Source organism: Tetrao urogallus (assembly GCF_951394365.1).
Source record: "Tetrao urogallus genome assembly, chromosome: 5".
Lineage (NCBI taxonomy): Eukaryota > Metazoa > Chordata > Aves > Galliformes > Phasianidae > Tetrao > Tetrao urogallus.
The window spans coordinates 29,273,390-29,286,806 of record NC_136818.1 but is presented as its reverse complement, the minus strand read 5'-3'; the positions used below and the strand labels follow the sequence as shown (position 1 = coordinate 29,286,806).

Below are 13,417 nucleotides of genomic sequence, written 5' to 3'. Positions count from 1 at the left end.
TTAAAATGACTTCTTTTTTTTTTTTCATGGAGGAGAATGTCTCTAATAATGGCATTTAGGGGTTAGCTGTCTGACTTTTCAGTCATGTCCTTGACAACAGGTTCTCTGAGGAGGACCTCAACTTTTTTGAGAACGTCAGAAAATCAGGCTGAGATGGTTAGTTGTTTTTTTTTAGCATAATTTCTGGTAATAGTAGTTATTTAAGGTATTCTGTGAAGGCAGTGTTGCTTCCGAAGCTGTGCTGATGTAATTGATTGAGACGTTATGAAAAGCTTTGTTTAAAAGAAGCAGTAGGACAGATAACTATTGGTTTAGTAGGGAATGAAACACAGGAGGAATGAGGCGCAGTAGAAGATTTTTTCCTTTATTACTGCATATAATTTTCAGTATGGACAGAAACCAATATCAACATTATCTAATCTGATCCCTTTTTTTTTAAGAATTAGGTTCTAGAAAATGTTTTTCCATATGAATATATAACAAAATAACATTTTTTCTGCATGAGAATCCCTTGCTTCTCCTATTTTTACTGCTTAGATACTAAACGAGTATGAAAAGTTATCTGAAGTTGGTTAATTTCTATGGATAGAATTTCAGGGCCAAACTTCTTAGTTAATTCAAAATTTTTTTTGGTGATCTCAGCCATAAACATTAGAGTCCATAAAACGATAGAAGCAGTACTGTAATGTGGATTAAAATATTACTTGGTTTAGTCAGGCTTCCTGCACTTTGCAACATCTTCAGATCTGTGAAAAATCTAACTGAATGCTATGTTAAAAATACAGCAGTCTTCATACAATGGGCTGCAACAATGGGGTAGTCTGCTGCATTCACTAATAACTTTAATATTCCTTTAACAGTTTAAATGTTTTCATTAGATTTTCTTTCTACAAAATTTAGCTATTGTTGAATTAAATATTTGCAATTTGCTGTATTTTTGGAAATCCAAGGACTGTGGAATTTTTTTTTTTCTTTCTTTCTACAGAAGGGAGAAATAATTTTTCCCAGCAATGGGAAATTTTCCACGGGTTCTGATGGAAGTCTCTATGTAGTTTCGCCAGAGGGTGAAGAGACTGGGGAATATCTGTGTACTGCAACAAATGCTGCTGGTTATGCTACACGGAAAGTCCAGCTGACTGTATATGGTATATATGAACTAAAATATAGTATCATTTTGATGATAAGATGATTAATGTGCTTTGCAAGGCTTTTATGACTTCCAGTTATTGGTGCCATAATATAATGTATAGTTAGGTACTGGTTGTGAACTACCTCTACAATACAGACCTCAGTGTATGCATGAACTGTGTATATTAATTGCTGTCATGCTTTTTAGGCAGACAGTGCAGTCTTGTTGGTATTTGTAGTGTTGCAAGTAGGCATCAATCAATGTCTGAGTTAACTGGGTGTAGAATGTTGGCATTACAGTGATTTATGGCAGCAAATCTATTGCAGGCATGTCTTTAAAAACAGGGCTGTAATGTTATATACCTGACACACACACCAAAAAGATGTTGATCTGAACTATAGGTATTACATTTGTACAAGTATACATATTCACTTCAGCTTCTTAACATGTTCCATGTTGCAGTGAAACCTAGAGTATCCAGGCCTGGAGACCAGCAAGGGCATGGGCCTATAGAGATCTCAGTAATTAGCGGAGAAGATGTCACACTTTCATGTGAAGTAAAGAGCTTGCCACCTCCCATAATTACCTGGGCTAAAGAGACACAGCTCATATCTCCATTCTCTCTAAGGTAACAACAGATTGTAATTGTTTGATGAAAACAAAAGAAAAACAAAGTTGTGCCTAAGATTTTAAGATTTTGGAAGACTTTTTGATTATTTAATGATCAATTGGAAGATATGAAATTGTCCTTCAGGAGGACCATAGGTTTAAAAAACTTTCCAGACGGAATGCATATACTTCTCTGAAGGATGCAAAGTCTGCACATTGATGTACTGCAGTGTATGTTTGTACACAGTGACAGAACTTCAGTATTTGCTCTGAAATATGCAAGCTCGGGAGGTCAGCGCAAGAAAGGATGCCGTCGTATGTATACTGTAGTGGTGCCCAGAAATCCATGTAAACTGTGTCTAATTTAAAATCTTTATAAATACGCTTTACTTTTTTAAAGTACTTCATATTTATGCTCAGGAAAGCACTGTCTGTTATTCAGCTTAAGTCTGGAAACCCAGCAAAATAGAGATGACAATAAATGTTTGTGAATGCTTATGGGGGCTCAGTGTTTGCTATGCTTTGGATCCAGAACTCTTCTGATACTCTTGAAAATGGGACAGCATAGTAAAATGTTTGTAAAAAAACACAGAATTGACAGTCTGAGAGACTGTAGAGGTGAGCTGCAAAGTTAGAGTTCTTTCATACTGTTTCAGTGTGCTAGAAAAGAGAGGAGAAAGGGCAGTTGTCTGTGTGTGCTCAGTTGCAATGCTGGGCACTGTCACAGGGTATGCTACTGCTTCCTGGTCTTCCAGCCACCTCAAAAGGAGCAAAGGCTGCAGCTACATTTGTAAATCAGGAAAGGATGATGCTGACAGGTGCATGCTGTAGCAGTTGCTGTAGCCATTGTCTAGCATGTCTCCGTGATCCAAGTGAAATGTTAAGCAGTTGTACAGACCTGAAAGTGCACCTGTTTCTTTTGTGCCCAAATCTTGGCCTCGGATCCATCTCTCCCACTGAGTCTGCAACAGACTTATCAGCTGGTACGTGCTGGCTGAATAGTCTGTGCGGAACAGGCTTATGTATAGAGGGTTAATTTGGAATTAGTACTTTGTGTGGAATTTTCTGCTTTGTACTGCAAACACATTGCATGCATTAATGAATTGCATTCTTGGTCCATTGCTTGTCCTCATTTTACCTCAAGAGACAGATAAATTAGGCTGCTTGCTCACTGTGGAGCCATCCAAGCTTTCCAGAGTAGCAGTGATCCAACTCAGCCCATTCCATAAAATTGTTTACAGATGTCAGCAACAGTTAGAGTGAGTCCAAACAAAATCATTTGAGATCACCGAAAGAGATGTTAGAAATGTGACCAGTAAGCAAAAGAGGAATGAAAGCAGAAGTGAAGAAACCTCTCTCAGAAAGCATTTGTAATAAATGGGCAAAGTAATGGGAGATGAGTTATCCCAGCAACCATATATATTTTGGAGTTATTTAAAAAAACAAGCATTGGAAAGATAGGGGCGAAAGAGGAGTAATTGTGATATCAGACGAATATCAATGGCCTGAAGGAAATGCACTTCACTTTCTTCCACTCGTCCCTTCAGCCTGTTGTATTCTCCAGATTCACCAGTGCCAGAGAAAAGATAAGGAGTGATACCACCAATTCCCACCAACTTTTCCTTAACTCTGTATATAACTTTGAGATCTGTTTGCTTCTTGTCAACTTCTAGCTGTTTTTTTTCCTTTCCTCCTATTTTCTTTTTCCTTTTTAACTGCTACGGAAGTAGAGTTCAGCTTAGTTGGCCAAGACTGTATCCTTGTACACCTGCATCTTGCAAGCCTTAGACCAGAGCTATAATGAAATTCAGTGTTACATCATTAATTATGTAGTCAGAAATAATGACAAATTCTCTAAGCTCCAGAACTAGTGGTTTTGAATCACAGTACTCTTCAGATCCCTCCTCACCTTCATCCTGAACCATCATGAAGTATTTTGACCATATTGAAGTAGAATCACAAGCTGTTTAACACAAACTTTCTGATTCTGCTGACCTGGGATGAGCATAAATCTGTGGTGGGAGGCTCTACCATGATAGGAATCTTTATCAGATGATTTTTCCATTTCTAGAAATCAGGCAGGTTTCAGAGTCTCCTGTAAGTAGGTGGAACCAAGCATTACAATTCGGATCTTATATTTTAGGTACTTGCTCTACTATTCTCCATGTGGCTCAGTAAAGAGTTGGAAAAAATGAGTAAGTCATATTTAGTAATATGGCACAGCTCCGTGTGCCATGTAGAATGCTGGTAATTTAGTAGGTAGTGATCAGTAGTGTTTAAGTAGAGATTATTCACTCTTCTGTATATGTTTATATAGCATATCTGGTTCTTAATTTTGCAGACATACTTTCCTACCCTCAGGGTCAATGAAAATCAGTGAGACACAAGTTTCAGACAGTGGAATGTATTTCTGTGTAGCCACCAATATTGCTGGGAATGTGACTCAATCAGTGAAATTAAGCGTACATGGTAAGTTTTAACTTAAAGGAAAATCATCAGCGTGTTTCAGTATTGAATTTGGCATCCTAAAGATGCTAAATCCTTGTTTTTATACATTAAATATATTTTTAATGTAGAATTATATTTTTTCTTTCATACATTAAATGCTACTGACCTGTATTCTTTCTGCTCATATTATCTTCATATGCAAATTGTTTTTATTGATTATGTGGAAAAGAAATACTGTATAGATGTACACATTACCTAAATGTATGTATTTGTACACATACATGTACACCTTCCTTTCGTGTCACTTAGATTCATGGAAGAACTACAGCTGTATAGTATATTTGGCTCTTAGGTCAGCCAGAAGAGTTTTAAGAGTTGAAAACTCTTGTTCTAATACTCTTAGATGTTCAGTGTGCAGCAAACTTCTCAGTATTAGGTTTGAAAACTATGGCTGAAAATAGCAAAGTTGTCTGAGGCTTGTAGATGCTGAGTTCCCATCAGTCTTAATGGTTCCCTGTCGCTACAATCCCTGATAAGAATCCAGCTTTCCCATAGCTTCCACTAGGTATAACAGGCCGCTATCAGGTCTTCCTGGAGCCTTCTCTTTTCCAGGATGAACATCCCTGTTCTCAGCCTGAGCCGTCTTACTTCTCTATTCAAACCAGCACTCTGTCCTTGTGTCCACCTTCCTCTCCCTCAGTGAAGGTGACTAGCCTCTTGCTGAGAGACGTCCCCTCTCCTTCTTACCATAAATCATCAAATTCTCGCCCCCTTGCCTCTCTCCAACTCTTATTGTGATGGGGCTCCAATCACAGTCTCTTGACAACTTATGCAATGTCATGTATCATTAGCTCCACGCTCTCCCTTTTGTTTCTCCTCATCTGTATCAGATAGAAGCACAGCTTGTGGCATGCATCCCTGTTGCTGGTGCCGATGCACAGAGGAGAGTGAGAGCAGGAGCTGTGTCCTGGCACAGCCTGGATGGTGCTGGTTGTTGTAAGTGTGGTGTGTATGTAGTTCTGCTCTGGCTCATGCAGAGTTTGAAAGTGCCTCACATGCCACAAGCATGCCAGCATGGAACTCCTGCCTGGCAGCTCTGAACACTTCAACTTCATGAATGCAGTTATAATGACTATAGCAGATGACTGTGTAGTTTTTTGTAGAGAGTGCAGCTTTATTTGTCTGTGATTGTACATTAACAGAAGAAAAGGCACTTGTTACTGCTTGAGATATTCGTTAGACTTTATTGTCAGTGATCCTTAGAAAGAAAACCATTGTGGCAGAAAAGTTAAGTCAGATTTGAATTATTTTTTGGGATCAGCAAGATCTTTTCCAGTAATATTTTATCTTTTTGTCTCAACTTGTATTTGGAAGCATACAAAGATTAGGAATTAGGGGAAGGAAATTAAAATGTCAAAGGGGAAATGTAATTAACTTTTTCATAGAAGCTTTTGATTCTTTTTGTTATAAAAAGCCAGTATGCTTAACTTTTGAAATGTGCATGGCATAATATTAATATTCATATGGAAGTAGTGCAATAGAATTTGAAATGTAGCTTCTCCAGACAAGTTAGTGGTAGGCTTTTATACATCCTATTTGTAAAGAACATGCAGTTCTGCATGTGAGAGAATTCTGTTTCATTGAGTAAGGAAGGATGTTTTCTAAAATAACAAAAAGAACTGCCTTCCAAAATGATCTTGTACATCACTGCCTTCTCATTACTATTGACTTAACTTGTCTTCTTGCTTAGTTCCTCCTAAGATACATCGTGGTCATCAAATTGTGAAAGTCCAGGCTGGCCACAGGGTTGACATACCCTGCAGTGCCCAGGGGAGCCCTCCGCCAGCAATCACCTGGTTCAGAGGCACTAGTGCCGTGCCAGTAGACAGTGGGCAGCCCACTCACAGTCTGGATGGGGCTCTGAGCATCAGCAACATCCAGTTTTCCCATGCCGGGATCTACAGGTGCATCGCCACCAATGCAGCAGGCACTGACACCTCCGAGATAACAGTTCAAGTCCAAGGTATTGCTGCAGGACTGTAACCTTGTCTCCCGCTCTAAGTATAATTTTATGCAATGCAGTCAGGTTTATATTTTGGAGGTTGATGCCCCTTGCTGTTGAGAGTTACAGCATGTAAAGTCCATGTCTGTTTTAGATGTTATGGTCTGATGTTAATTAAGAAAAAATGGGAGCATGCAAACATTCTGTGGAGAGTTAGCAGAAATAAGAAGCTTGATTTTTTTTTCTTCTAAATCTTTTAAGATATTTTTCAATTGCTTTTGCTGGATGTAATTAAAACCAGATCCCATTGTGGGAAACCTCCTTTTCAAATATTCTCTGTGTGTTTGTTCACCTCTCATTTTCATAGACTGTTTCTGAACATTAGAGCCTGGTGGCACAGCTTCAAATGGAATTGGAATTTTGCTTAAGCTTCATTATTCAGTATATTATTAAAATGGTGATGAAGCAGCAGTGATTCATGTGCCAATTTAAACGTATAGTATAACTCCTCACATGATCAGCTGACATTTGGCAATGCAGCATGACTGACTTAAGTAGCAAGTATTTCTTTTTCATAATAGTCTAAAGGCAGTGTTCTGATGCCTTTGGATTAGAGATGCTGAGAGCTGCTCATTGTGAATAACAAAGAACTGCCATATTCTTTGTATGGGCTCAGTCCACACACAAGTTTCAAATGAGATGCAAGAACAAAGAATGGAAGGAGTACTAAGATATGATATGAGAAAAAAATTATTAGTATTTTTTTTAGCTTTATCTTATTTTTTTCAGAATATGCAATAACATTGTCTCTGCCTTCAGAACAAATATAGTGTTGTTGTTTTTTTTTCCCAATTTCAGTCAAAAGTTTATTTGTATTGCTTTCTTCCTAAATATTCCTCTTGAAGTCAAGCCTGTGTTATACACTTCATCATTGTAGGGGGTGTGAATGGTGATGGTGTGAATAAGAGAGATTTAAAAATTATGAATTGCCAGACTGCATTCTTACATTTGGAAGCAAGGGAAAAAAAAGATTTTGAGCTGTCTAATTTTCTTTCAGAGCCTCCTAGTATAGGTGATCTTGATCCTCCATACAATCATCCTCTTCAAGAAAGAGTGGCAAATCAACATGTTGCATTCCCATGTCCAGTAAAAGGTATGTATCAGTATTACTTCTTTCAGTGACAAAAGTATATTTTTCTGTTGACCACTGATAATTTTACTTCTTGTTATTGTAAAAATGTAAAATACGCACAGTGTTTTCCATATGTACTTTATATGGAAAATTCAAACTAAATCACAGTTTAAACAAATAGATGAGGTACTTTAAAAAGTCGTTATTAGCTGACAAGGATATTAAGAGATTTTTAGCAATAATCTTGTAACTGTAAATTTGAAGGCTTGTGACTCCCTCTGGATTGTTCTTGTCAGCAAGCAATGGTGATTATTCAAATCCTTCTTATTCTGGGCTATTTGAACTGATTCTTGAAGTTTTGCATTATTCTTGTTAGGTATTCCAAAGCCTGTCATCAAATGGCTACATAATGGAAGAGAAGTGACAGGCAGAGAACCAGGAATTTCAGTTCTGGAGGATGACATGCTGCTGATCATAGCTTCTGTTACACCATCTGATAATGGAGAATATATCTGTGTGGCAACCAATGAAGCTGGAAGTACAGAAAGAAAGTATAACCTGAAAGTTCATGGTAAATAATAAGCACAACTACTGGAGGCGTATTTTGAAAGAGTTTATTCTGTTTCATTATTGGAAATTGCATGTCCCAAATCTTTCCATGGGCAGTTGAACCATGAAAACTAAACTGGGTTTCTATAATTCTGTTGCTCTTTATATATTTTTTATTATTTCTGTTCACTGTAATTTTATAAATAAACAGTCTTTGTTTAACTTGAAGAGCTAGGTTTATCACATTAGTAGAGAGTTCTAGTAACTGTTGACAACTTTACCACAGGTAACAGGTGAAGACTTGTAGTGTAGATGTTAAAGTTTTGCATTTCAAATGGTAAGTATGAGAAAAGTTGTTTGTCAGAATGAGCATAAATAGAAGACACTCTTCCCTAATCCTAATTGCAAAATTGCATCTACAGATGACTGTGAGATATGTTTTAATATGGTACATTTTACTTCTTAGAAAGTACTTTTACTCCTATTCACTTCTCACAGTTTTGATGCCCAAACAGGATTATGTATTTACCCTTAGAAATGCAGGAACTCCATCACGTGCCAGCAAGGCTCATTAGCAGGATTTGAGTTTTTCTAATCCATCACACTGGACCTTTCTCTTTACTCTTATGGGTTTACAAGTGACAGGCAGGTATTCTTGGGGATGATGAGAGCAGTGAAGAGGAAGGATTATTCTCTGGAATTTACTTCCTTTATATGCTAAGCAAATAACATGGCATTTTACAGATTAGTCTCTTAAAATGGTGATGGAGATTGTGTTTCAGTGGATTCCTTGAAATTCTGCTATAGAGCAAGAGAAGAGTCTTGTTCTTCGACAAGAGAAGAAAGAGCATTGCAAGATTGGTCCAGAGTCAAAGGGGAAATGGAAACATCCGGGATAAATGAAATGAAAAATGTCTGAAAAATGTAGATGATAGAGGTTCTTGACTTGGGGAAAAGATGAAGTGGGAAATCACTGAGTGAGAAGACTTAATATCCATGTCTTTGAACTTTCTTGTAGTTCTTCCTGAAATTAGAGATCAAGAAAAGGTGGCAAATACATCTGTAGTTGTTAATCATCCTGTAAGTCTCTTCTGTGAAGTATTTGGAAATCCATTCCCAGTCATCTCCTGGTATAAAGAAGATATCCAGGTATGCACAATTAATTTAATTGCTCTAACTGTAGCCTTTTCAGTTCCAGAATATTTTGTGTTGATTTTTCTTTTGAGTGCTTGATATGAGATTTCATTAAAAGTAAATACATGTGTATATACCTTACATATATTTAAACTGTATCAAGAACACCCACAGAGAAATCCAGAGAAGTATGACTAATCCATTAATTTGTCTGTTCACAAGCAAACTTTTTCTAGATCTCCCTAGGAATTAGCCTTAGAAGTCTCACAGTAATGTGGATGCCAGAATACTTGCAGAGGGTAATGGTATTTTCTTCATTTTGTAGATGGAGAAATGAGAATTCTTGGAACTGATTTGAATTCCTAAGGGTTATCTTTGGGTCCTATGCTTCTACTTCTAGCTGATAAGTGATAGTTTATATGAGATCTCTTTTTGCACCTTTATATCTAACTGCTATTAATGAACAAAGAGTTTATTTGGTTTTCTCATCCTGTACTGTATGTTGTACATACAGTATTGTCATATTGGATAGATTGCAGAAGTTGAGACATGCTGTAATTGAAAAGGGAAATGTATTATTTTTAAACAGAAACTACCACTTTCTTATAAAGATCCACCTGTAATATCTGGCTAATGTAATTTGGATTACATAAGGCTCATGTCTTGATTCTTTTAAGGTTGTGGAAAGCAATACTCTCCAGATTTTGCACAACGGAAAGATACTGAAGCTCCTTAAAGCTACTGTTGATGATGCTGGGCAATACTCTTGCAAAGCCATAAATGTAGCAGGAAGTTCTGAGAAGCTCTTTAACCTAGATATACTGGGTTAGTTCTATTTTTGTTTGTTTACTTGTTTGTTAAACAGCAATATGAAAAATAATTGGTATTTAAGAAAAGTTTCAACTTGTTCAATGGGTTATTACCCATTGAGAACCCATTACTCAATGGGTTCTTCCTCTGATTTCCCATTAAATATTGGCTGCTAAAGCACTCTTCATGATGAATTATGAATACTTAAAATTTGTCATTCTCATATTGACACAGACAAAATGCAGTTTTTCATTGTGGATTTTGGTCTTTGATACTTTATTTTGTATTTTCAAGGTACAGTGCTCTAAGATAAAGGAGCTTACTGTTGTGCAGTTCAGCAACATGAGTGTGCTTGTCACAATAGAAGTGATGTTGTGAATGAGCAGGAGTAGTCTTGCAGTGAAAACCTAAGTTGTTTCAAGGGAACAGTAGTATCCACTGCAGCATTTCTTCCAGTCTCCAAGTTTAGCTTCCCTGTTTAAATACCACCTCTTCCTGTAACATTTGTCTTTTTAAAGTTCCTCCAAGTATAGTAGGTGCTGATACCACCAGTGAAATTGCAGTCATTCTCAACCAGGAAATGAGTCTGGAATGCAGAGCCAAAGGCTTTCCTTTTCCTGGCATTCACTGGTTCAAAGACAGCAAGTAAGTATACTGTCATTTTTTCCACCTATGTCTAGGTTATTCCTCCCTTAGAACGTAGAGGACAAAGGTGCACAGTAGCAACAAGCTCTGCTTTTAACTATATAATGTCAAATTATTGTCACTGGATAAAATTTGTGGTAGCATGACATGGCAAGTCCTTTAATCAAAAGTCAGCATCCTGCTTCTTTTTGTAAACTGTCCCATTTCTGACACTGATGCTTGCAGGGTGTATTTACAATATTTGAAGCTAGACAATATATGAGCCAAGACAGATGCAATCCTTTCTTTGGGCTTTATCTTGAAATACAGGTTTTGTTGTAATATGGGTGTTTTGTTGGCATGATTTTTAAATTAGTATTAACCCTCTTTTCTAGGTGGTGAATTGCATTGTATAGTTCTGCGTATATATATATATATGTGTGTGTGTATACGTATATATATAAATGTACACACACCCTAAAGGTTTAAGAACAGTTGTAGCCTGCATGTTGCAATTCTTCATCTCATCTTCCTGGAAAGCATGCGAAAAATATAATTCTTGGCAGCTTAAATATTAGCAATAAATAGTTTTAAACAGCATTGGTATTTAATGGTTTAGCTAGTGTCTATATTGAACTCACAGATGTTCCAATATGACAAGAAGTTAATATGTTTATACTTTTGTCTAGTATATACAGATTTTTTGTTATCAGCAAAGGATTATCATGACCTAGTAATTAGAAAAGGGAACTGAGATCAAGAGTAAGACTCAGGCCCTGCTGCTGGCATTCTGGATGACCTGCGCAAAGTACCTTTGTGTTTGGTTTCTTCTGAAAACCAGGAATCAATATAGTTATAATAGTTTGTTGCTTTATTGTGATTCTTTGGATGGATGCTGTTTCTCTGGTTTAAATGATACTCTTTAATGCAATTACTGCCATTAAATGAACCCTTGTTGTAATTGTCAGTTTAAATTAATGCCAAAAGGATGGGGTCAGAGTGCTGTGTGGTGAAATAATCTCTATTTCAGGCCCCTGTTCTTGGGTGATCCCAATTTTGAGCTTCTGGAAAAAGGTCAAGTTCTCCATATAAAGTCTGCTCGAAGGGTTGACAAAGGTCATTACCAGTGCAGTGCCACTAACACTGCTGGCAAACAAATTAAGGAGGTCAAGCTGATCATCCACGGTAAGTTTATACAGTGATGATCCAAGAAAATCCTTCGGTTTTGTGCACAGGATTTTTAAATGAGCCTGAGATGCTCAGGGAAACATAAATTACTTAGGAATAAATTAAATTGAATGTAAAAATACAAAGTAGAGTGTAAAAAGAATCAGGTACAAGTAGCATTCCAGAAGATCTTCAGGTAGAGTGGTATGTCGTCTCTCTCAAGTTGGTGTAGTCTGTGGTCATTTAGAAGGAGAGAAGAAGCACTAGCATGGGATAACTATGTTAACATTCTCATTTTATGTAGTATAGAGTATAATTTTTGTGTTTTTACAAGCAGTTCAGTCTGAGCAAAATACCTGGGAAAAAGATCCATGCAATTAATTCCTGTGGTTAGTATTAGAGGAGATAAACAAGAAGAGTTGGGAAAAAAAGGAAGGGAAAGATTCATGGAAACAGGAATGTGCTTTTGAAATAAGACTTTAAAAGAGACAAGAGAAGGAGTTTTTCATTTGAAAGAAAAAGAACACGTGACACCCCAACCAGTCCTGGTGCTAGCAGAAATGATGGGGGAAACATGCTGAAATCTATATATAGGATGAAACTGCTGGGCCCAGAGTGTGAATTTTGCATCCATGAGCACTAAAGCTAATGAGTCCTCATTTGCTATAGTTTCGATTCTGAAGGATTTGTGTCTTCTGTTCTGACCACAGTGAACTTGTGATACATTATTTTTCTCATTTGGGACATTTTCGAAGCATGGAGCAATGACATGCACAGAAATGTTCCTGTATATCAGTCACAGTGGAGTCTTCTGGGAACAAAGAAAATGGCGTGAGAACTCTCTGGTTATCAGGGTCATTGATGTCATAAGATAAGGGGAATAAAAAACACTCAGATCCGCCTAGATGAGTAGACCTTACTTCAGATTCTTCAGAGAAGAGAGGTGAATTAATCTTGGCCAGACAAACAGAAGCCTACAAAGTGAGGAGCCTAGATGCTGTTTCCCACTAGTTCGTACTTTGCTTTACCTCTTTAGTTCTAGTTTTATCTCTGTGGATGAAAGCATTTTTGATGAAGAAATGCATTTGCCTTTGAACGGAATATGTTTCAGCGTATGTTGTAGATTTGCATATGTTTGCGCACAGAATAAGGAAAGTATTTCATCATGGTTTGATGACCAGCAAGATCCGCCTCATAAGTGTAGGTCTGACACATAGGTTCACTGACACATTTCTTTACATTTCTGTGCTGGCATTTTGAATGATCACTGTGGAAGTCAGCTAGAAAAAAACTGAGTACTGCTGCCTAGTGAATGAGGGAAATGACTGTGGGCCAAAAACTTCAAGCATAAAGCTGAGCTGTTAAGCTCATATTTAGTCTCAAAGTAAGTGACTTAATCTTTAGAAATTCTGAGTACCAAGCATTTCCCATTCCAGTCATAGAGGTTCTTGGATGTCTTTAGTATTTTAAATAGCAGGTTGTTGTTCCTCACTGGGAGGATGCAGCTCCCAAGACATCCAAGGTTTGCCCTTTACGCAGAGAGAGGGAATGGACAGCACTGTGCCTAAATGCTTTGCTGGAGGCATGGAGGAGCAGCTGACTTAACTTGGCCTATATTGGAGCCTTGAACATTAATTGTTCTAGTGAGGCAGCAGTGCTTTCCAGTGTCTCTTGGTGTGTTGCTTGTTGATTAAGTAAGTATAAGGTGTTCTTTGACATTAGATTCCATTGGTGTTTGTGTTGTGCTCTTTTCATCCTTCCAGCTCAGGGTGCTACAGAGAATTCTTCAGACATGGAAAAAAGCATCTCAAAA

At 37.4% G+C, this 13,417-nt stretch overlaps 1 protein-coding gene across 1 annotated transcript in view; it reads left to right on the top strand.

The window, feature by feature from the left end:
* HMCN1 (hemicentin 1) overlaps positions 1-13,417 on the top strand; it is a gene marked incomplete at both ends in the record, with an annotated part of 182,094 nt that overhangs the window by 82,265 nt on the left and 86,412 nt on the right. The window contains 10 exons of the mRNA XM_079535866.1: positions 986-1,145; positions 1,592-1,757; positions 4,080-4,207; positions 5,937-6,209; positions 7,246-7,341; positions 7,697-7,891; positions 8,888-9,018; positions 9,681-9,828; positions 10,332-10,458; positions 11,468-11,622. Of these exons, the coding sequence (XP_079391992.1) occupies positions 986-1,145; positions 1,592-1,757; positions 4,080-4,207; positions 5,937-6,209; positions 7,246-7,341; positions 7,697-7,891; positions 8,888-9,018; positions 9,681-9,828; positions 10,332-10,458; positions 11,468-11,622 (1,579 nt within the window). The remainder of the gene's footprint in view (positions 1-985; positions 1,146-1,591; positions 1,758-4,079; positions 4,208-5,936; positions 6,210-7,245; positions 7,342-7,696; positions 7,892-8,887; positions 9,019-9,680; positions 9,829-10,331; positions 10,459-11,467; positions 11,623-13,417) is intronic.